The sequence below is a fragment of the Branchiostoma floridae genome, chromosome 7 (assembly GCF_000003815.2).
Source record: "Branchiostoma floridae strain S238N-H82 chromosome 7, Bfl_VNyyK, whole genome shotgun sequence".
NCBI classification, from domain to species: domain Eukaryota; kingdom Metazoa; phylum Chordata; class Leptocardii; order Amphioxiformes; family Branchiostomatidae; genus Branchiostoma; species Branchiostoma floridae.
Genome location: NC_049985.1, coordinates 5,549,316 through 5,574,395, shown reverse-complemented (window position 1 = coordinate 5,574,395; position 25,080 = coordinate 5,549,316). Strand labels below are relative to the sequence as shown.

Here is a 25,080-nt window from a genome sequence, read left to right as displayed (position 1 = left end):
AAATTCAGATGGAATTTTAATAGCTTCTTAATATAGGCTCTAGCCAAGCGATCGTAACAAAAAGATACGTATCATGTAGTTCTCTCCATCTGGCCGTTGTGTCACTTCACATAATAGCTTGCCCTTGACGAATTCTTTGGGGATTTTTCCGAACTACCACTTCAATCCGCGAGACTCCCTGGGACGAGTCACCTTTTTTTAACATTGTAAAATACTCCATTTCAGAATTTATTTACGGTTGGTTTGATACAATTATTACCTCCCCGTCTATTTGGTAGAGATGTTTCATTTTATATCTATCTATAATCTAATATACATCTTATGTACGAATATTCGACTTAATTGTTCAGATGCCGGTCGTGTTATGGCAAAAAGAGAACCTACCGAATGTGTAGTTTGGATGGGTGGAGACAATTTCACCGCGATCAATTTGAGTGACACATCCTGCACGAAACATTTTCTTTATCCTTGGTTGATTATTGGTGTTGTTAGCAGCTTATAATACAGAGTGATGGAAATCATTCTATAATGTCTTGAATATACGCATGTCTTTTGAATGAACTCCGTACGATGCGTTCTATCTCCGACATGTTCATGTCGGGGGAGAAACGATCGGAGAATTCGGAAAGGACTTAAAACATTCATGATCCATTTGTTTTCAAACATGTCTCAATTTTCAAATTTGTATCAATTTACTTATGAATTTCTATTAAATCATCAACGTACCGTGTTGCCGACGAGTGATGAACACCATTGTATAATGTATTAAGTATTTGCATCGGCAACGTTCTCCATGGCATGCAAATCAATGTCTATCTGGCTGATTTGAATGAAGTACGATGTGTTCTATTTCCAACTTGCTCCTGTCGGTGGAGACACGATCAGAGAATTTGGAAAGGACTTTACATTCATGATCCATTTGCTTTCCAATATGTCTCATTTCAAATGTATCAGTTTACTTGTAAATTTCTATATATTAAATTATCAACGTACCGTGTTTCCGACGTTTGAAATAGCGGCCCGGCTGGAAGTAGTTGCTGACGAATTATGACCATGGTATACACTTACCTTTGATGCTTCAAAAGTAACGACACTAGTATGTCGTGACGTACTGTACATGTACTAGTATATGCACAGGTGTTGTTAATAAAAAAACAGCCTAGAACAGTTTTTAGACGTGTCAGAAATACATGTACATGTAATACGTACTAGAAGTAATGTTAATTTACGCAAAGAGCCAGCGCCAACACAAATAACTTTTAATAAACAAGAAATGAAAACAAATTCTTTTTAAAAAATGTCATTTTGAACCAAAGAGCTTTTCTTGAACACAAACTCAACACAAATCTACCCAAGGTAATTTTCCCATTGTTTTTGTTTCAAGCTGTTGTTTCCAAGTAAAGCTGTTCTATTGTTATACTGACAAGCAGCTTTCATGGATGGTTGTTTTTTCTTTGGGCGCTTATCTTTATACTAGTAATTTACCGTATCTTGTTTATTCCGTACTTCGTATATTTTGGAATGGATCCAATGTAATCGTTAGTAAGGAAAACAATGTGAAAGGAATTATTATAAAGTTCCTACCACCAAATTAAATGAAGGGGTAACAAGGTCCAAATCTTAAAGAAAAACAGTTTGAATCTCCTTATTCGAAGGTGGAAAACGGAAAGAATCAACCATTAATTTGCAAGAAAAGACTTTTCGTTTTTCTTCTTGTTCCTCAAATGTCATTTATTGTAGGGTAAGTCAAGACGCAACTTGTGTTAGTAAAACCAAGCTCCTTGGTAAAACTGTTGTTCTGAACACAGTTAATAGAAGGTAAGTTTCAATCTTCATGCAAACCAGAACAGAAATTTTTCGTCAGAACAAGAAGTTGAAAGAGATCAACATACAAGTAAAAGGGCGTGAGAAACTCTTCCTCCGACCAAGGAGGTTGTTTTTTTAACCTCCTTGCTCCGACTTGTTCCGACAGTTCACACCGACTTACTTACATATAACAAAAGGTAAGTTGATAGGTGATAATGATGAATGAATGAAGACGTCTATAGTGTAGTGTATTTCACGACTCGACGGTCAGACTGTACTGTCGGCTTTAACAAACGTTAGCGCTGATGTGTTGCAGGACATTTTGGACATTCAAGTCACAGCGAGTTGTGAACAATAGAGTGTGCACCAGAGTCCTGGACGTGACATTCTAGACACAGATGTGTATTACAATCTTTGGCTTTTGTCTGTTTCGTGGCAAAATACAAGAAACCAACATTTACCCCCTCCCCCCCCCCTCCGAGTTTGCCATAAAAAACACCATCCACGTTGTCACCAGTTAGCGAGATTGATTTGCTGATTAGACATTAGTTCGTCAATCCGAACACCAGATGTTGTTTTGTTGCATAAAGGGCTAATTCTACAGGGACAGTGGTATTGGGATTTGACATTTCTAGTAAAAAAACTTATTTCGAATAGCAGTATTTGAATTTATTTGGAAGTATTTGGCAATTATTATACACAAGCTTCAGGCATTCTTGTTCTTGTGAAGGAGCGATATTACAATCTATATACTATAAAAGTCTATTCAATATTGTTACTGTATATAATTTATTGTATAAACTACTCTATATACAAAATGCGTCTTACTTAGTTGAAACCAGAAGGTTAGGATAAACGAACGTAGTGTTAGGATTAACAAAATATCGTCAACAGAACTGAACGACACACACACACACACACACATATATATAGAACTGAACGACACACACAGATACATGCACACACTTCAGAACAACACAACTGCTGGCAGACTGTTCTTCCTTCGACCAAGGAGGCTATACTTGTAATTAACCTCCTGCTCTGACACTTCAAACCACTGAGCTTCGATATATTGTACCTGCGTATTGGAGAGAAAACAAACAGAAACTCATTATCCATCTCAAAGGTAGCTGACAACACCTTAAAAAACGGTAGGGTTTTACATGTAGGTTGAAATGAAATAACACTATATATAGCTGAGCGTAGATTTAATTTGTCAGAGGAATCCAGCCGTTTGATCAAACCACACTTCCCAGACTTTTCCTTCTTTTAACCATTGTTTTAATAGAACTTCGTAGTCCATTTCAATCGCCGAACCAAAAACGTTATATCCAGTAAGAATTACCTTGTAACATGTGTTTATCGCTGAATTCGTCTGCGATTGCTGAATGAGATTAGATACAAGCCCCACATATTCTGTTAGTGTTATTTCGTGCACCGTAACCGTGAGAAGTCTGCTACATTCAAGTTTCCCGCACAGCCCGCGGCCACCTTTGGTCATGCCGCCTCGGGCTCGCGACAAAGCGGTGGCGCCATGGTGTCTGGGAAGGACCATTCTCGCATGTTGTGGAAAAATTATTTGTAGTTTGAAATATCTGGATAAACTAACACTGACATATATAGCCACAAAACGTGACTTTCCTTGTCAAGTTTCGCAAACAACAGTTTATCTACTGAGTTTAACGGGATAAAGTCAATTATGAGATGCTTTATCAGAAATTGTGTTTCATTACTCTTTCCGACTTTGAGTCGTCTTTCCTCCTTGTAAGCAAATACGAAGCTTGTCACTGAACATTGACGAAGAAAATCATGATATCTCGTGAGCACACCAAGCACGCCATTTGCCGGCGACGTACACCGAGAAGTAACCTGGAATCCAATCAAGTTGTGGCTCGGCCTACCGTAGTTAGTGTAGACTCTCTACGGGGTCAGTGCAGCTCTAAGCCGCCAGTGTAATCATTCACACCCGGTAGCATTTTCCCCGGTAGGATTTTGCCCAATGGGAGTTAATTAATAGCTTAATTAAAATTAATAAAAAACTGCTGGCCGGCAATCAACTCCCACTGGGCCAAGTCTAACCGCGTGAAAATCCTACCGGGTGTGAATGATTACCCCGGCGGCTGAAAGCTACACTGGCCCCGTAGAGAGCCTAAACTAACTACGGTAGGCCGAGCCAGTAGTAGACTGGATTCCAGGTTAACCGAGAAGAAGCGTCACAAAATACTCCAGGATTACCGATTGTAAACAAGACATCTCCGTACTACACGATAAATGTCGCTTGCCCAATAATACAAACATGTACTTCAGTTTTATTCTTGGACTTTAATAACAGCTTTACGATCGTAATCATGTTTACAATTTCATACTTAGGGTCTACATTTTAACACACATGTGCGCCTCAATTAAAAGGATTTACGATATCGAAAACACTGTATAGTAAATGCTAGTACTGTAATAATACGGTACGGTACGCACAAGTCTGGCAGAACAATTCAGGTAAACTCGGGGAAAACTGCGACAGCACAGTACACTTGCAGTCAGCAGAAATGGCGGCGTTTTTTAATGAAGATCTGTGAATGAAGATTTTATTTGAGATCGAAATGTGTTGATGAACCATAATATACGCAGTACATGTACTAAGCTGTAATTACCTAGGAGTTGTAACAATCGCACATATCAAAGCCATTTGTAATAAAATTCATTATTTACATGGCGTCACCTTTGTTTACAGAAGTGAACCACACAACAAACCTTCGAATTCGTAGCCCATTTCAATCGCCGGACCAAAAACGCTGTATCCAGAAAGAATTAGCTTGTAACATGTGCGTTGAGCGCTGAATTCGTCTCCGATTGTTGAGTGAGATCAGATATAAGCCCCACATATTTTGATTTCGTGCACCGTAAGCGCGTGAGAATTTCTAGTTGAACAAGTTCGCTGCATTCAAGTTTTCCCGCGCAGCCCGCGGCAGCCTTTGATCATGCCTCGGGCTCGTGACAAAGAGAGATCATCAATCAATTTTGCGTGTTGTGGGAAAATAATATGTACTTTGAAAATATCTGGATATATAGCTACAAAAGCGTTACTTTTCGTATCAAGTTCCACAAACAACAGTTTATCTACTGAGATTTAACTGTATGAAGTAAATTATGAGATATTTTATCAGAAATGAAACACCCTGGGCACTACGGAGAGTCCTTACAAGCAGTTTTAAACAAGATTACATGCTACAAAATCTTTGACTACAATGTCGATACACTAACAGAATCGAGTACCGGCAAGATACTGAATATAAACGTGAAATAATAATAAACGGAAAGAAAATGTGTTAAGTGCGATAATTCTACAAGGAAACAAAATGGTGTCGATCTTTGTTTATGATTTCACGTCGCAATGATAACATTTACCGGCGTGCCTTCTCCGCCATGGCTTGGATATTGGTCCACTATGCTTGGTTAAATCAAGCATTTTAACCTCCTTGGTCAAATACGAGCCATACAGGAGCTTGGGTATAGTCAGTTTCAAGTCAACTTTCACTTCCCCCGAGATTGAGTGCCGAGTCTTCACGCTCTCAGAGAGCCGTGTTGCCGGGCCTGCCTCCGTGCAAACACCGCTAAAATTGAAGAAGCGCACGTAATGGGTCTGGTTTGAGAGCCGAGTCTGGCGGGGCGGGCGAGAAAATAACCGTGTTGCCGGGCCTGGCTCCGTGCAAACACCGCTAAAATTGAAGAAGCGCACGTAATGGGCCTAGCGCCTGGTTTGAGAGCCGAGTCTGGCGGGGCGGGAAAATAGCCGTGTTGCCGGGCCTGCCTCCGTGCAGACACCGCTAAAATTGAAGAAGCGCACGTATAAATGGGCCTGGTTTGAGAGCCGAGTCTGGCGGGGCGGGAAAATAGCCGTGTTGCCGGGCCTGGCTCCGTGCAAACACCGCTAAAATTGAAGAAGCGCACGTAATGGGTCTGGTTTGAGAGCCGAGTCTGGCGGGGCGGGCGAGAAAATAGCCGTGTTGCCGGGCCTGCCTCCGTGCAAACACCGCTAAAATTGAAGAAGCGCACGTAATGGGTCTGGTTTGAGAGCCGAGTCTGGCGGGGCGGGCGAGAAAATAACCGTGTTGCCGGGCCTGGCTCCGTGCAGACACCGCTAAAATTGAAGAAGCGCACGTAAGGGGTCTGGATTGAGTGCCGAGTCGGGGAAAATGTACTAGTAGCCGTGTTGCCTGGCATGGCTACATGCAGACACCGCTAAAATTTAAAAAAAAAAGAAGAAACCGCACGTAATGGGTCCGCATTGAGTGCCGAGTCTGCCGGGGCGGAAATAAAGCCATATTAGCCGTGTTACCCCGGCCAGAACTCCGTGCAAACACGACTAAAATTGAAGAAACGCACGTAATGGGGCTGGATTGTCTTCATCCGGGGCGAGAAAATATAGCCGTGAATGCCCGGCCACGGCTACGTGCGAACACCGCTAAAATTGAAGAAGCGCACGTAATGGGCCTTTACCTGGGGCGAGCGTGCAAAGATAGCGGAACGCGAGCAATGGCACGTTTCGTGTTGACCCTCGTGTGAAGAGAAACCTCACGTCGTGCTATTCCTCATATCATGGTCCCCTTATATACTGTTTGTAGAGATAACTCAGGCGCTGTGAGCTTCTACTGGTGGTTTATTCTCTCGGTCATCCACTGCAGACATTCTGCTAGTGGAGGACTCCTCTAAGTCTCAACACATGAGTGTTAGTCTCTGCTTGTCTCATTACTGTCACAGCGTTACCAATCTTTGCTTTACTAATAGTCCCTCTTAATATTTCCCTGTATAATTTATAGCCTTTTGATGAATTATGGTAAAAAGATGCATCCAAAGAATCCTTACAATGCAGTACAATAAAAAAGGAAGATTTGGAAAACCAGCGTAATGTAGATAGTGCCTAGTCTCACTTTTCTCCCCCCTCTTTCTCATGTCCTGCAGCAGGTTGCCACATCCCCGCAGCACAGTTTTCAGGGCACGCAGGCCCCAGTCATAGTGCTGCTGCTGGGTCAGCAGTTCCCTGGGGAAAATACAGGAAGTCGTTAGTCAAGAGGAAACTTTACCAGATTATGCACAGAAAGAAATGTGGTTCATTTCTTGTCAGCAGAATTTTCATGACGAAGAAAGAACTAACTTAGGCCATACCAACTCTGTTGATTCTCAGATTCTTTAAAGTGAAAATATAACATGATGACATCATAAAAGCAGAGGGCAGGGATCAAAAGTTGAATATGACTGACACTCCATAAAACTGAGTGCACCATGCAAGGCATAAACCTGGTCCTTAGGCTTTGTTACCTGCATCTTTATGTTTTTCCAGTTAAAGATCTTTTTTATTCTCTTAGAATCTGAGGACCAACAAATTAGATTGGTGTAGCCTTAGCAATCAACAAAATATTTGGAGATAACAGAGTATTCTAATGTCTTGTGTTAGAATCATGAATACTGTGCTGAAGACACCTATACCTTAGGAGGTATGTTATCACTATTGTGGAGGGAAAAGTAGGGTGAAGTGTTGAACTAACTTTGATAGATTAAAGATGGCCACCAGTTTCCTCCCCAGAACCTTGGCGTGTTTGAACCCCTCCGAGAACAGGATGACTTCTGCGATCTGGTCGTTATCCGGGCGCGACATAGCCACGGGACGGAACAGCTGCTTCAGGTTGTCGGGCAGCTTCTGACGACCTCCGTACCCCTTCCCGGCAGGGTTCAAGGTGATGAAGATGCCAGAGTTGGGGTCAAGGTCAACCTGAAAGAAAAACAATTGGACCAGTGAAAATGAATGTTATGGTTTTAGTTACGACCCTTCTTTTGCAATCACAAGTTTTGAGCACAAACATGTATAGAAGAAATGCTGGGAAATGTAAAGATGGAATACTCAAAGAAATTGCTGACTTAACATTTAACAATTAACACCTCTAGTGCCTACTAGGGAACACAATTACCCCGTGATGTGCCTTACCTGTCTGACAGTAGTTCGACGGTGGGTGTACGGCTCTTGAGCGCGGCCTGGGTGCAACTCAGCCATTCTGCACCACCTACTATTAGGGATCCCAACTACCCCCTGATCCTACATGTACCTTACCTGTCTGCCCAGTAGTTCAGCGGTGGGTGTGCGGGAGGAATCTCATGTCTTGCCACTCAGCCATTCCGCACCACTTCTAGGGAACACAACTACACATACCCCCTGATACTTTACCCACCTGTCTGCCCAGTAGTTCCGTGGTGGGTGTGCGGCTCTTGAGCGCGGCCTGGATGCCACTCATCAGCCATTCCACACCACCTCTAGTGCCTACTAGGGTACACAGCTACCTGTACCATCTGCTGCTTTACCCACCTGTCTGCCCAGTAGCTCCGCGGTGGGCGTGCGGCTCTTCAGCCCAGCCTGGAACACGAGGAATCTCGTGTCTAACCAATCAGCCATCCCACACCACCTCTAGTGCCTACTAGGGACCCCAACTACGCCCTGATGATACATGTACCTCCTGATGCTTTACCCACCTGTCTGCCCAGTAGCTCCGCAGTGGGCGTGCGGCTCTTGAGCACGGCCTTTAACACAAGGAACCTTGTGTCTTACCACTCAGCCAATACGCACCACCTCTAGTGCCTACTAGGGACCCCAACTACTTCCTGATCCTACATGTAACTTACCTGTCTGCCCAGTAGCTCCGCGGTGGGTGTTCGGCTCTTGAGCGCGGCCTGGATGTCCTGGATCTGCATGGACACGGCAGACAGCACCGCCTCCTCAAGACGGTTAAACTCGTCGAAGCAGCCCCACGCTCCGCACTTCACTAGCCCGATGAAGATACGTCCCATGGACTTCACATCGATACCCTGGGATGGTATAAAGAGCATAAGACAATTAGGCCTGAGAAAATCAATGTAAATTGTGGCTTTAGTTATGACCCTTTTTGTTTGCAATCCCAAGTTTTGAATTCTGAGCTAATTTCATGAAATGCTGGGTAGGCAATGAAATGATAGACACTTCACCAGCCCGATGAAGATACGTCCCATGGACTTCACATCAATACCCTGGGACTGCACAAGAGTATGTTCATTATCAACTCTTACATTACGTCCTAAAAGTCATTGTTATTTCAAAATGACATTTCTTTACTCTCACTCACGCACGCACTCAGTCAGTTCTGCATGCTCCTGAAGTTGGTACAAGTTATAGTAACCAAGCATACAGTCCTCCAGGTAGTTCCATTCCTGGCTACTCTCAGGCAATGGTGAGGCCAGCAGACAGCTGTTCTTTTGCATACAAGTACAACTTTCCTTAAGTAACAGACTTGTAAGTCTTTGTTGACTATAGATAGTTCCATCATTGCCTAACAGTGACCAGGACAGGTGAAACACACTAGTTTTCAGGTATGTTCAACTTTCCATAACTGCTGATTGTCTGCCAAATCTCACCTATTCTTCTTCATGCGAGTGTATCGAAAGTTAGACTGGGTCCCTCCTGAGCCATATAAATTACCCTTTTCCATTATCAAATAATGATAAAATCTTACCTCGTCACAGTTGAAGACGAGCACTTGGCGACCAAACAGCCCTCCCAGGGCCTTGACTGACTCTGTCTTGCCAGTGCCAGCAGGTCCGTACGGGTTCCCTCCCATGCCCATGTGCATGCCTTGTGTAAGAGTCAGGTAACACTTGTCTGTCAGGGGGGTGTGGACAAGCTTGGCAGCATTACCCTGCAAAACAAGGGGTTAAAATTCAGACCACATGACTTAATCAAACTTCATTGTCAAAGACCTTGCAAAAATGATTTTCTTACTCAACACTCTCATATGCTCTTGTGACTATTTGTCTATGCCTTGATATTATTGATTCATAAATCATCAGCAAAAAAAGCAGGAATTCCAAAGTACAAATGTACCATGTTTGTGATGATACAAAATTATATCTGTTTCTTGTTTCTCAATTGGAAAGACATTTACAAATGTATAAGAATGACTGTCAAGCTGGTACATGCAGAGATCATACCACATATCAGATGGCACCACATATCAGATGGCACCACATATCAGATGGCACCACATATCAGATGGCACCACATATCAGATGGCACCACATATCAGATGGCACCACATATCAGATGGCACCACATATCAGATGGCACAACATACATGTAGGCACCACCATGTGTGGTGTAGGGAAGACTTTAACTTAACTGTCTCTTTGCATCAATAATTCTGCTACAAAAAATCTGTTTTCCACATCTAAAATATAAAATATTTAAAATATAAAATACTAAGATTAAATCAAACAAACATGGCATCAGATAAAATGAAAAAAAATCAACCACAAGCTTTCATAATATCGTCATGACTTGTGTTTTTCTGCACTACAATTACCTGGTACTCATACGTATAGTCAAACTCAGCATCCACCATCCTCATGATGGCCTGTTTGGTTTTATTGTTCAGGTAGAACTTGAGCTGTTTCTGCCACATCCAGTCTGCCGTGGAGGCAGTGTTGGTCTGGATCAGCTGGTCCACTACGTCCATGTTGTGTACGGTGTCCAGGATAAGGGCCTTCAGCTTCAGGTCCAACACATGCATGTCTGGGATAAAAGGTAAAAGTGATCTGGAATCAGTTTAACTCATCAATGAACAGTTAAGCTACATACATGTATTCTTCACTGGTCACAAAAGAAAAGATAGATACAGTGTCTAGTTGTTGGCATCCTTCTGTCTCTGGATGGACTAGGCAAACAGTCACTTGCCAATGTGAGTTCAGCGAACTGTTTGGCTGGCCTGCATATGACTTTTTAAGGTGAAGGAGTGGTGTGCAATTCCTTCCCCACCCTCTCATCTACTGATGCTCATAGTCCCACAGGTGCAGGAACTGACACATGTAATATGGCCCCAGCAGATATTGCAATTACAGTAAAGTACAGTACAATAAACAGTATCTACAGGTTCATTGTACTGCAGAAATTCCCCAAGCTCTTTTCAACAAGCATAATGAACAGTGAACCTTAGCTTAACCTTCTGTCCTACACTTAAACATGGACCTCAATCTTGTAGGAACAGCCTAACCAAAACTAGGTACTAATTTTCACCCGAGTTAAGTGCCCGTTGTTACCTGAGTCATTGGTCCCGCCGTCGTGCACGTTGACGCTGGTGTAGGCCTCCAGCTGGGACTCCAGCTCGATCTTCATCTCCTGCAGGCTGCGGCCGCGCAGCGCCTCCTCACACCGCTCCGTAAACTGGATCTGGTCGGCCAGGCACAGGATCTAACAGGCCAGATTTTAGAATAATGTTGAGCTCATGAGAAGTTTCAGACAACTATCATAAATTGTATTCAGAATCTAGGACGGGAGACATTTTTTACACACACACACTTCCTTCTGATTTCAATTCCTCCAGTCTTTTACTTATCAATTTTCTACTACAATTTCTCTGAAATTAAGGAAACCATTTACAAGTAAACTTTATCCAAGAATAAAACGTTGAGTCGAGTCTTTTATTTTTTTCAATTTGTTTAAATCTTTTAGCATCATGGAGAACTTTTATACACACAAAGCATACAAAATGAACAAGTTGTCTCCTGCATCCTCTACATGTGTAGGTTGTCAGTCAGACTAATGACTTTGGGTGGAAGTGAGCAGCAGCCTAACTGACAACAAGGGATGCAGAGACAACTACACCTGTCCTGCACTGGAGGTTGGTACAATTCATAATTTGTAACAAGTCATTTCTGTCTGTACATGACATGCACATGTAGCTACCTGAGAGGGGAACTTGTTGGGGTCAACGCCCCCTTGACTGTTGCCTCTTCCAGCCTGCAAACACTCCAGTAGCAGCTGCTGTAAGGTGGTCTTCATCTCATCCGCCAGCCGACTCAGCCAGCTCTACACAAAACAACAGAGATAACAACAAATCAAAGGTCTTCATCTCATCCGCCAGCCGACTCAGCCAGCTCTACACACAACAACAGAGATAACAACAAATCAAAGGTCTTCATCTCATCAGCCAGGCGACTCAGCCAGCTCTACACACAACACAGGAATTAACAAGAAATCAAGCTCTCGTACATGTACATCTGTGAAAAAACAGTTAGAGTTATTGTGACTTTTGTAATGCCATTATAGCCTTGGTCATTACAGATGTTAGTGATCCTCCTATACCCATCTCACTATAATCAGTTCCAGATATCTCCCTCCCATATACCCCCATCACATTTGACAATGTTGAGGGACCTGTGAACAGTGGTCAATCTCTAAAAACTGCCAATGATTGAGAGAGCACCGAACATACATTTGACAAAAATGTCAGTTAGAGCTTGCAGACTGATCTTACTGATGTGTGTTAGGGATATGCATGTAAAAGATATGCCAAAAGTTATGATTAAATGCATCTATGAAGGTAATAAGGTATGCCAAATAGCAATTACTCAAGCAGCTGGATATGATTTTGGAAATGGTCAAACCTTTCGTCAGTGACACTAAAGAGATCTCATTGGAGAGCAGGTTTATATATATCCGAACTATGATTAAATGACTTGGCAAAAATCTGACCTCCACTTCTGTGGTGATCTGTACGGAGCTCTTGAGCGGCACGACCTCCCCCTCCAGTGACTTCATGGCCACGATGTGCTTGTGCCCCTCGTCAAACTGGACGCTGTGGATCCCGGCAAACAGCTTCTTCAGGTGAGACTGGATCACCGCGGGGTTGGTCGCCTGGCCCAGGATCTCCAGGAGATCATCGTCACCGATGAAGTAGAACCGTGGGAACAGCGAACGTTTTTCCTGCAGGCAAAAGGCAATAAGAAATAATATTTTTAAAAAGTTAGTGTTGAATTCACCCTGGGCCATTTTACCAGAACATACAGAAACTGCACTTCTCCTCCTGACAGAACCAACAGAAACGGCAAAGCTTCCTCTGGCAGAATACAAAGAAACTGCATTACTACATACATATATGGAATCATCAGTCCTTACTCAGGGAGGTAGCCAGCATCCGTCCTTCTGTCCTTTGACGGAATTCGGATGCTGGGGACAGACAAAATTTTGCCCATTTCGTCCTCTGAGACGGACAAAAAATCGGCATGTAAAGATATTGATTGAGCTGAGTCTACCAGCAAAATTTGCCCCACATAAAAAAAGAAATAGCATTTCAGAGGGTCTAGATTTAAAAATTTTCCATGCCCCCGAACCCATTTGGGCTGTTGCGCCTTTAAAAGGATTTCCATTCGTAATCCAGAGGACAGATAAAAATTTCAGGCTGGTTAGTCCTACTTTATACAAACCTCTAGGAACTCGTTGAGAGATTTCTGGCAGCGCTGAAGCTGGTCCAGCAGAGTGACCAGCGTGCTGCGGAGCCCCGACTGACCAACCAGGGACAGGACACGGTTGTCACGGGCAACGTCAGACATGATGGCTCTATAACCAAATAAAGGTCATTGATAAAGACACAGTTGACAAATGCATGTACATGCCTGTACATATTTTTTACTACATGTGGCATTACTTTACAAATCCAAATCATTTCCAATAGTAACGACAGTTAGCCTTAATCCGCAGGGTAACTTATAAGTACATGACATTACACGACATTTAAGAGGCAGACACAAGTTATAGACCATGCATTGTCCTTTGTAGAAGAGATAAATATTTCTTCCCATTTGTTTGCTCAAGGAAGATGGCATTTGGAACAAATTGGATAACACGACTATGACATAGGGCTTCATTTGATGTACATGTACATGTACTGGGCAAGATTTAAATAAGACTCAAGACACTACGTTTCCTTCATTTTTATTGATTTTAAATATGTATTTACATGACCCAAGGTCATAATGAGATTGAACAAGATTAAGTTTACCTGAAGTCATCATCCACCCTCTTGAAGCGAGCTTGTTCCCGAGGCAGTGCGCCCCTACCGAAGATGGGTTCCAGATAAACCCACTTCCTCTGGATCTGGTTCAGGTTGTGCAGGTATTCATCCAGGTCAGCTAGTCTGTGGTAATATGACATAGTTACAATCATACTTGTACATTCATCCAGGTCGGCTAGTCTGTGGTGATATGAAATAGTTACAATCATACATGTACATTTAGGGCCACTTCCTCTGGATTTGGTTCAGGTTGTGCAGGTATTCATCCAGGTCAGCTAGTCTGTGGTAATATATGACATAGTTACAATCATAGATGTAGGGTATACTATTAAACACTGAAACACTGGATCTGGTTCAGGTTGTGCAAGTACTCATCCAGGTCGGCATGTTATCATTAAACATTGAAATAAGGGTATTATATCAAAGGGTAACAATTTGAATGTCAGTCTGAAAGAGTATCAGCACACCAACCTTGTCTCCCATATGGATGCCTTGTCCTCAAAGTGTCTGTAGTAGGGGGAGTCCTTCAGTGACTGTAGCAGGCACTGGTTGTCTCCAACCTAGTGTAAAAAAAATATACTAGGTATAAGCATAACGATGATGGAATTCTCTGTACTGCCTAATACGTTTTATGAGGACTAAAACATATTAATGGAAAAGTAACAAATGGAATATGAATTACAAATGGTTTAAAATGAAATGTACAAAACAGGATGGACAATATGCCAAAAAAACAGTTACTCAAACAACTGGATATGAAATTAGGAAACGGTCAGACGTTTCAGACAACATCCGTTGTTTTTCATTAGTGACAATGGAGACATCTTGTTGGAGAGAGCTTTTTATATCCTAGCTGTGAAGGTTTTTTTATATCCTAGGATGAACAAGAAATGCTCCTCACCTGGTTGACCAGGTCCTTCCAGTCCTTGATGATCATGAGGGTGCGGTTCCCACTGTCAGAGTACTCCGTCAGAGCGAACACAGCCGCCGCCCCCCACATCTCTAACTCACGCAGGGCCTCACGGATGGAAACCTCACCCTGAGCTCGTGCATTTAGTTCCTGGAAAATGGAATCAACATGTGAATTTAAGTAATAAAAGATCAGTATTTAGCTAAGCAAACCAGGTACAAATGTAGTTTGTGGGAACAAAAAGTATATTAACGTAAAAGATAACAAAACACCAAAAAATGTAAAGAAATGTCATGAGGATAATCTGTGTATATTTCAGATTCTTTATTTTTTGCCCTCACAAACAACCTGGCTGGGCCCTGGTTTGGAAATGTAACTCTAGCATAACCACATCTTAATATTGGAGCAATTTTCTATGTCTAAATTTGTAAATCGATCTGTACATTGTAAGGTATTCACTATGAAGCCAAAGGACTATTTCCTACCTTCAACTGGTCGGCATTCTTGATGATGGCATTACTTGAGGCAAGGATGTGTCCAAAGTTCAGCTTCTCCAGAGTGGTGCCTCGAGGCATGCCCAGCAGTCGGAACATCTCCAGCCAGTGGTCCTGGGAGAGCACCTCTCCTCGTACGTACTTCAGCAACGGCAGAACAGCCTGAGGATAGGACAGGGCAGGGAATAAGTAAATAACAGTCAAACATGAAAAAGCTTGTAATTTATGTGGTGCTACATGTATACTGTAAATAATATAAGATTTTACTGTCTTGGGAGAGCACCTCTCCTCGTACGTACTTCAGCAATGGCAGCACAGCCTGGGGATAGGACAGGGCAGGGAACAAGTAAATAACAGTCAAACATGAAAAAGTTTGTAATTTATGTGGTGCTACATGTACACTGTAAGTCTTCGTTTCATATGCTATTTTACTGTCCTGTGAGAGCACCTCTCCTCGGACGTACTTCAACAACGGCAGCACAGCCTGAGGACAGGACAGGGCACGGATTGGAACAAGAACTTGAGGATCGCATATCTCCATGAAATGTTTAGAAATTTTGTGAACTTCTTACTGTCATAGCCCTAGCCATCACAGACATTACTAATCACTCTCTTTCGATTCTTCCCTTAATTAATTTCAGATGTCTCAACATTTTCCTCCAATATGGGTTCATCGTTTGCCCCCCTTCTACATTTTTGTAAGTTCTATAATTGCAGTTGCCTGACCATCTGTCCATTGATGATACCACACTGGAGCAGTAGCTGAAAATACAACTGGGGGGCCTAAAATCACCATCATGATGTTTTTTTCAGGACCTCAATAACTACCCACATACCAAAATCCATACAAATCAATCCAAAGGATCTTGAATGTCACTGACTGATATATATTGTAGATGTGAACACACGGCCATAAACAGTACTCCCTTTGGAGGTGAACCGCAATCTCAGAAGTAATGACAGCAGATCTATATGTGAGTTAACACTGACCCTGTACTTGTCAATGTCCTTTGTGAGTTTGATGGTGATGGTGGTGGGTTCCTCGTTCCGCAGTTTCTCTGCCCACTGACCCAGAAACTCTTCAAACATGTAAGCACGGCCCCTACACATGAGAGAATACAACAGATGTTAGATGATTGCCTTATGTATCAAAAGTTGCAAAGTGGACAGTGGAACGTTTCCTAACATCTATTTCACAGAAGTTTGGTATGTATGAACTGTAAGGAACAAAAGCTGTATTCTCTTGTCATTTTGCTAAAAAAATTTTTACAGGTTAAAGATACCATCCTAACATAGCTTTGCTTCAACTCTCAAAGTATCACTATTATGACTTAAAACTTTACAGATTGTATACTTTTCAACTGTATTAAACAGTTATATATCCATTCAGGTGTCTGAAGATCACCTGAAAGAAATCCAGTCCTCCTTGGCCAAGTCGGACATGCCGTTGTTAAACTCCTCGTAGAGTGACCACATGGCTTCATGTACACGCAGATCCTCACGTAGCTCGTCTGCCTCCGGAATCTGTGGCTCCGGTAGCCCAAAGTGGACACAGTCCGACCTGTATAAACAACAGATGCATGTGTGAATACCAAGTATTAAAATGCATACATATATCGAACTGACAAAATTCTATGGTTCCAATCAAGACGTTGACTAAAAGGTGACTGCACTGACAAGATGTTTGACTAGAATTATAACAGTTTTGCTGCAGAAATATATCATATTCATAAGCTAAGATTTCTTCATTCTTATTTGAAGCATTTTTTTTGATAGCTTGAATCTTGACAAACAGCAAAAAAAATTTAATCTCACAACGTACTTAACTGTTTTTTCTCCCGTCTTCCTGTATCTTAACTTAAATGAATGAGCAATTTCTAGTGACGCCAAAGAATAGTGTGAATTGACAATTTAGTGATGCTTAAGAAGAGTGATGGATGTCCCTCAAAACATCCAGACATAAATCTCCAATTGTAGATATTGAATTGTATTTGAACATTATTTACCTGGGTGTCTAATCTCTATGAACGTATTTGTGAGTTTGTTTCATAAAATAATTTGAATCACATAAAGCAGCAAGAAGTAAAATAAAATTGCCAAAACCATCAGCTTGTTTTGTAGCATGCATAAAGCTGTACTTACACCAGTCTTTCCCTCCTCTTCTCCAGCTCACCAAACTCTGTGTGGTGTTCCTTGATGACCTGGACGGCCCTGTTGCACGCGTCTCGGTCATTGTCCTCCATGATTTCGTCCTTCGGCTTGAGCTGGTGCCAGCGGGCGGCAAACTTGGCCAGCTCTTGTCGGAAGTGAGAGACCTGCGACTCCACATTGGACTTCATCACCTCCACCTTTGAGAAAAATGTGATGCACAATTATAAAGATTTTATACGCTGTTTCCGTACATACAGTAAGGCATTTTCCAACAGTTAACCATCTGTCCTTTGATCTTTATCCAGTTGGAACAACCCAAATTGTGTGACCTAAATGGAAGTGCGGCATCAGCAAAGGTCATCATCCTTTCCTCAACCTAGACAGGGGCCGACATGGGCTGTTGGTCCCCTTTGACCCATTGCTGATTTTCCCTTTCCACTGTCTTTGTTCCTTCACCATGAGTTGGTCTCACACCTACATTCACCTTCTGCTGACCTGTTCCTTTATCATGAATTTGTCTCACACCTACATTCACCTTCTGCTGACCTGTTCCTTTATCATGAATTTGTCTCACACCTACATTCACCTTCTGCTGACCTGTTCCTTTATCACGAATTTGTCTCACACCAACATTCACTTCCAATGACACTTGTTCCTTCACCATGAGACTGTCTCACACCTACATGTATGTTCACAGTATGTATCACACCAACATTCATTTTCCACTGACCTGTTCCTTGACCATGAGTTGGTGGCTCTCCATCATGAGCTCAAACTTGTCCCACCTGGCCTGCAACGGGCCCAGCTGCTCCACCCCTCCCCCTGACACACTGCGCAGCAGCTTGTTCTTCTGCTCAGCCTTGGCAAACAGCGGCTGAATCTACGGGAGGCAAAATGTGTCAAAATCTTGATACACAATGTATTAAAACAGATTAGAATAGCTCCTATTGAAGCATATGCTGGGTAAACTGTGACTGTCAAATGTTTGCTTGCTATTTCTATTTCACATCTTATGCCCCACCAATTTAATTTCTAAGTTCTTGGATATGCCACAGATTTGGAAAACTAAAAAGATATCATTGATATCATTCTGGACTTATGTCATAAGTATATGTGCTTATTTATTCATATTTCAGCAATTTCTAGCATATTCTAGAAAGTCCTGGTTTTTACAGGTTTTTTACCTGTCAATGCATTGAAGGTTGAAAATTCATCATTTGAAACATTTAACAACCTAGCATGTTGACTTTGTTCAGCCTACCAAATAAACTTGCATTCCACTATTCAATACTAACATGAGGTTTCTTCTCAGCAAGCTCTGCATGTTTGGCATTGGCCAGTCCTATCTCCTCCACTGACTGCGGTCGAGTGGACAAGGACTCGAGAGCGTCGGTCAGGAAAGTGTCGATCTCGTTCAGATGGCTGATGATGGAGTGACGCAAGGAGCCGAGGAGAGCGTCGAACAAGGCCTGGATGTGGTCATCAATGATGGCCTTGACTGGAGTAGTGGACACTGTGATGCAGTCTACCTTGATAGAGCTAGTGGTCAGAAAGATTGACAAGCACATGTTTAGGATCTAGTGTACCACCCTGTTGCACAAATGTAAATAAAGTGTTAGAAATTATAGGTAGATCACAGATTACTGATTCTGAAGCGCTTTATGTATGAAACTATTGAATTAAATGTAGCAGAATAACAGGACAGTACTGGTGTACATGTATATCTTTGATGACCATAGATTTGCCAAATGCCTTTGTTGCGCAGGAATACAACGAAGCTCAACACCCCTTCCACCATTAACCTCAAGCCCTTTCTCTCTCACACACTACTGTTTTTGTTGAACCATGAATGGTAAATTTTTCACAACCAGCCATCATTTTCCTAACAAGAACTATAAATGCACAACAGTTCAATTTTCAGCACCAAGGTCAACATCATGTGGTCAGTAGAGCTGTGTACTGGTACACTGATACCGGTACAATGAATTAGGTACAGGGCCAAAATAATGGAACACTGGTGTACTACATGTATCTAATTAGTGTAAGCCAGGCAGGATAACAGGTCAGAGGATGGTCACTTTGACCCATAAAGTTTCCGTGAAATTACTATAGCAGTCTCTGTGCCCCAGCGAGGGAAAAAAATTTTGTAAGGGTCAAATTTTTCTTGCATCATGTGTCTACCACAATCAAACACTTTTTTATTGATTCAAACATGCTTCCATTCCTATTGAAGATAGACTTTTCCTTGACCAGTTAGTAGTTCAAGTACAGGTTCAGGTCCGGACCTGCACCTAAACCTGTGTACCTGTACCTAAAATTTGTTTAGGCACACAGCTCTACTGGTCAGTAATGATTGACCAAAAGGTTTCCACAAAGAGGCTGACTAAGTTAGCAATAAGGCTATAGATAACAGAGTTGCTCTAACCTGGCAAGTTTCTCTGCATCCCTGCCTCGTGCCTTCAGAGCCTTGAAGTTCCTCTCCCAGTCGGGCACGTTGTGTAGGTGAGTCTCCACAAGCTTCTCCAAATCTACCAGACCTAGCACCACCCATTCCTGGATGATAAAGATACATGCCTGTTTTATCAAGAAACTAATTCTTTTTAAGTTTGTTTTCTTATGAACTTGACTTTGTGACTTGATGGAAACATACTCAGGCAAGACCAGTTACCTACTGCAAGAAAAATATTGCAGACCTCCCCATGAAAATGGTGAGACAGACAAGGTTAAGGTCCCAAAACCTTTCAGTGGGTTATTCATCCACTGTGTTTATGGCACAGTATTGGAAGGTGGAGGCAAGCCCTCTCCTTCCACCACCTTGTACCTCCCCAACCAAAGCCAAGTACATATTTACATCTGGGTGGAGTGAGGAAAGTCATGTAAAGTGTATTTCCCAAATGCAAAGACACAATAACTAGCCAGGAATCCCAGAAATCTAACCCTGACTTCACGATCCATGGTCTGTTAGCCTAAAAACTTGACCATTGACCCTCAACAACAAAACTGAAATACTACCAACCTGAAACTTTGCCTTGGCCGCGACCAGCCTCTGGAACAATTCCTCCGCCTTCCGATAGATTGTGGTGAATCCGGCCGAGTTGCGCTCGATAATGGCGGGAAAGACCGTGTTGGTTGGATCCAGCTGTTCGCTCACTCCCTTGAAGTGGTTGGGGATGCAGATGAACTTCTTCAGCTCCCGGTAGTACTTCGCACGGATCTCTTCCAGAGGGGGACGGAACTGCAGCTGCTGTTGTCTGTCATTGGCGAGGAACGGAAGACCGCAGTTTGAATAATGCGTAATGGATTCTGTATCTGTAGCCGTTATAACCACCCATAGGCGTAACGTATCACCTTCCCAGGCACACTGTTACAGCAGCTGGTGATATTACACTGAATGACTTGTAACACCTAACTTTCGCACATCTAGCTGCAAGCTACATTTTGTAACTAATGAGGATGCCCTTACTGTACTTGATGGCAAGAAGTTCATATTTTCTAGTTCATTTCAGAAGAGTTATCATGGAGCAACTAGGAATATTTGAAAAAAAAAAGAAAAACTGGTATTGAATAGGGTAGGCTGGCAGGCAAATGGAGGATTGAAAAATGTTCATCCTTTCACTTTTAGAAATAGCATTTGGTTGAAACTTACAAAGACTTTAAGCAAATGTAGCTTTTCTAAGATCTAGAGTCGAGAATGGGCATGATACATTCCAGGGCTAGCATTGGTGTCTCCCCTTTAATATCAATTCATGCCTTTATTACCTGAAGACCAGCTCTACTTTCATCTCCGAGAGGTTCTCGCTGAGCGCCTCCAGGCCCATCTGATACTGGTGTTCCAGAGCCTTGTACAGCTGGCGGTCCCAGTGCATCTTCCAACTCTTCATGTTAGCGGCACTGAAACCCTGAAGACAAAATAACAACAGAAACTCTCAACTACAGCTTGATGGATCTCTATCATTGTGTATACATACAATGATACATGTATTGTTTATAAGAAATAATAACTTGTCATCAATTATATCAATCATAACTTAAATAGAATTAAGATAATTGCTGGTTTTTGTTTTCTAACAACTCATAAAAGCTTAAGATCTCTGAATTATTTAAGCTTGAAGCAAACATAATAAACTGAGCATGAACATGCCAAATTCCACAATTACCTGTAAATGTTTGGTGCAAGAAAAATTTTGGAGTTTCAGTTCCTGTTCCTGCACATGACAAATACGTCTGATTCACCAAAACTGGCAAACAGATTTTAGAGAGAATAAAGACGTATTTTCCCACTGATTAGAAGAGTGTTAGAATGATTGGGATTGCAGCCTGACCTGTTGGACCAGTCCTGCCATGATGTGTCTGATCTCCATCAGACCTTCCTTCCACTTGGGCTGCTGCCTCAGGAGGTCTGTGTTCATCAACTCCACAACCTACAGAAGGAAAAACACATGCAAACTCATCAACATTACAACCTACACAGGGTGAAACACACACAGATTCATCAACATTACAACCTACACAGGGTGAAAAACACACACAAACTCATCAGCATTACAACCTACACAGGGTGAAACACACACAGACTCATCAACATTACAACCTACACAGAAGGAAAAACACATGCAAACTCATCAATATTACAACCTACACAGGGTGAAACACACACAGACTCATCAACATTACAACCTACATGTGCACAACGAAATACACAAATCAGACTGCGACAGACATTAAATGTACAGCACTTGTATGCATAAAAATTAATCTGTCCTGGAATCTTTTAGTGAATGCTCCAGGCAGGGCTCTAGCCAACGTCCGTTTTTCCGTCATTTGACGGAAATTTGCTGCGTCTGACGGAAAATTCTTAAAACCAATCCGTCAACCTTGACGGACAAAAATCCTAGGTGGAAGCTACAGACGGCTTGGGGACTCCGTCCACGGCCGTAAAAGCCACACACTGTTTGTCTTGCTATTGTTATGATTGTTGACAATGTGTGTCGGCGCCCTTTGGCATACGATAATCTCATTAAAACACGTTTTTCAAGGTCTCAGTTCAGTGATTCTAATCAATTTTCGCGTTTTTCGCGACGATTGTAATTGGCTGACAGAAAAAAATTTCGAGCTGGCTAAAGCCCTGGCTCCAGGTCTGTCTCCTGGGAATGCTGAGCAACCAAACCAAAATACTTGACGGACTGCTTAATGAATTTCATAGACAAAGAACAATTTTTTTCCCTTTTTGTGTGTTTTGTTGTTTTTCAAATCATACTTCTGTGTTATGCATAATATTCCAGTTACATTAATGCAATTTTGCTCCATGGTCATTCAGCAATCCCCATCTAGCAGAATGGGGGACAAAAGTAATACTGGGAAAGATGGGTGTAGCTACAAATGCGTGAGGTTGGACATTGTCGGCCCACCTTGTCAGTGATGTTGGTGTGATGCTTCCTCAGCTGCCTGTTGAGAGTCATGATTCTCTCAGCTGCTGCCTGGAGTTTCTGTACGTAGGCTTCCAGCTCCTCTGGGTTATCCCAGGTCACCTGTACCTATGGGAATGAAACATTTCAAACTCAAGTTTGTTTGTTTATTGAAAATATCTCCATTAGTGAATACATGTACAATTCTGACAATGCGTCACTAATCTTCCTGGAGTCTTAAGACACACACTTAACATAATACATTAACAGAACATTGAGACTATTTACACCTTAATTCACAACCTATCCAACCAACCTAAATATACACTTAACGTTATACTTAAAGGAAAACATTACCGCAAAACCTTATTCTTAAAATAAAAGTAAATGTAGTTGTGAGATCGAGTAGCTGAGAGGTCAGAGGTCAGTATCAAATATTCTAAACATTAATTCTATATACATAGTTGTCAATAAATGTCCTACCACCAGTGCTGCAGAGGTTTGTAAGTTTGTGTCTGTGTATTTAGTCTGTCTTTGATGTGCTTTTTGAACATGGACGGTGTGGCTGATTTGAAGTGTTGTGGTAATGAATTGTAAGATTTAACACACCTGTAAAGGAAAGTCCTGGTAGCAGCAGAAGTTTTGGGTTTGGGCAATCTTAATCCCCCCCTTGAGCTAGTCGGGTGTTGTGTCGGTGGGTATTTTTGATTGCATGTAGTCTTTTGTAGGTAGCTTCTGGTTTCTTAGCCAGGGCTCGAAATACCACATGCACATGCAAGTTTGTGCATGTAAAATTGGTGTGGTGCAAGTAAGTTTGGACCAAACTTGCACCAGTGCAAGTTACTTTTATCCACTAATACCTGACTTTAGAAAAAGCTTACACACACCAAGAATATTGTCTGCCATTGAAAGGTAAAAGAAAACAACACTGAATAACAAAATAGCCTAAATTTGTTATTTCTAAACTTGGTTAGACATCCAGGTAAACAAGATTTGAAGACAATTCCATCTCTATAATGCTAATAATTCCTATGGTGTTGTCTTACCTTGATTTGCATATGAGTAAATACATTTTGCATACAATTTAGTGACTTTGATATGATCAACTGGATTTTCCAGTTATATGTGTTTGTATTGAGTTGTTCTAGCGATGGTTAAGAATAGTGATGGAAGTCACTCGAAGAGTCCAGAAGAAATCTATTGATCTTATCAAGTTGTAGACATTGAATTGTCTTAAATTAAGCCTAAATTCACATTTGTTGTACAATTTGAAATCCAAACTAAAATACGCTTTGGAAAACAAATATCCAAACATGTGGTCTTTATGTATCCCTATATATTTGCAAATTTTCAGAAGAAGAATAAAGGGTTAACAGTTCACTATTTTGGGTTGTGCAAGTAAGTTTCTTTTGGTGCAAGTTACCTTTGGCTTAACTTGCACTGGTGCAAGTTGACTGAAAAGTGTATTTCGAGCCCTGTTAGCTGTAAGGATTTTGTGGAACATAGTGAGGGTTCGGGTATAAAGTCGTTCGTTTACCTTTGGCCAGTTCAGTTTTCTATGTAAGTCATCAGTGTTAGAAGTGTACTTTGCATTAAGTACTAGCCTGGCAGCCTTATTTTGCAATGTCTGTAGTTTATTGTTTCTTGTTTTGAAAACAATGATGATCAAAAGGCTGTGATAAAAAGCTGGGAGTGGGAGCCATAATAGGCTGAAGCAGAATAAAAAGCGGCCTGCAGGCAGATTTGAACTTTTATGAATATACATTTATTTAAAGGTTCAAACCAACAAACAGTAACAGCGGCCGAACCTCAGACTGAGGACCTTAGACGTAATTCTTTTTCAAAGTGCCACGTGGCCTCACTACAGCTTGCTTGTTTTAGCCAACCACATCAAACTCTGGATGAAGTATCCATGGAATTTGATCCAGATGGACAAGCAGTGGAAGTTGCACAACCGCTTGTGCCAGAGAGACATGTAACAAGTCTCTTGTGGAAATCCTTTTAATACCTACCTTTCCGTTTCCACCATCGCGGGCTCCGGTCTTCGGGTTCTTGATGATTCTCTCGAAGTTGAGGGCGGCGTCCAGCAGCATGGCCTGCTGGCTGGGGATCATCTGCTGATCGATGGTGTTGTAGAAGTGCGCCACCTAGCGGGGAAGGGAAGAACTGTCATGTTGGGTATTTTTTTTTCTTGAACAAAACATACATATTAAGCAAAATACAGATAGCGGCCCACTCAACAACACATAACTTATATTGGCGTCGCTATCAAAACAAAATGAGACAGGCAGAAAGATAAATATAAACACAAGTAACAACAACTAATTGGGTATTGAGCTGTTGAAGCGCAAGTCCTAATTCCCCTCCCTCTGTGATCTAGGGAGCGAGTGGTTTATGACGGTGAGAAATGGCCCATTTGTACAATGATCATGAGTATTTTGTTTCTTGCG

At 42.0% G+C, this 25,080-nt stretch overlaps 1 protein-coding gene across 1 annotated transcript in view; it reads right to left on the bottom strand.

Moving 5' to 3' along the window:
- LOC118419531 (cytoplasmic dynein 2 heavy chain 1-like) overlaps nucleotides 1–25,080 on the bottom strand; it is a gene marked incomplete in the record, with an annotated part of 82,495 nt that overhangs the window by 48,865 nt on the left and 8,550 nt on the right. Inside the window, 24 exon segments of the mRNA XM_035825950.1 lie at nucleotides 6,735–6,844; nucleotides 7,350–7,573; nucleotides 8,476–8,658; nucleotides 9,339–9,521; nucleotides 10,185–10,393; nucleotides 10,918–11,068; nucleotides 11,564–11,686; nucleotides 12,353–12,583; nucleotides 13,084–13,216; nucleotides 13,659–13,793; nucleotides 14,142–14,230; nucleotides 14,572–14,730; nucleotides 15,066–15,236; nucleotides 16,065–16,176; nucleotides 16,480–16,635; nucleotides 17,217–17,422; nucleotides 17,956–18,105; nucleotides 18,521–18,764; nucleotides 19,651–19,778; nucleotides 20,242–20,476; nucleotides 20,985–21,124; nucleotides 21,548–21,646; nucleotides 22,634–22,759; nucleotides 24,643–24,777. Of these exon segments, the coding sequence (XP_035681843.1) occupies nucleotides 6,735–6,844; nucleotides 7,350–7,573; nucleotides 8,476–8,658; nucleotides 9,339–9,521; nucleotides 10,185–10,393; nucleotides 10,918–11,068; nucleotides 11,564–11,686; nucleotides 12,353–12,583; nucleotides 13,084–13,216; nucleotides 13,659–13,793; nucleotides 14,142–14,230; nucleotides 14,572–14,730; nucleotides 15,066–15,236; nucleotides 16,065–16,176; nucleotides 16,480–16,635; nucleotides 17,217–17,422; nucleotides 17,956–18,105; nucleotides 18,521–18,764; nucleotides 19,651–19,778; nucleotides 20,242–20,476; nucleotides 20,985–21,124; nucleotides 21,548–21,646; nucleotides 22,634–22,759; nucleotides 24,643–24,777 (3,832 nt within the window).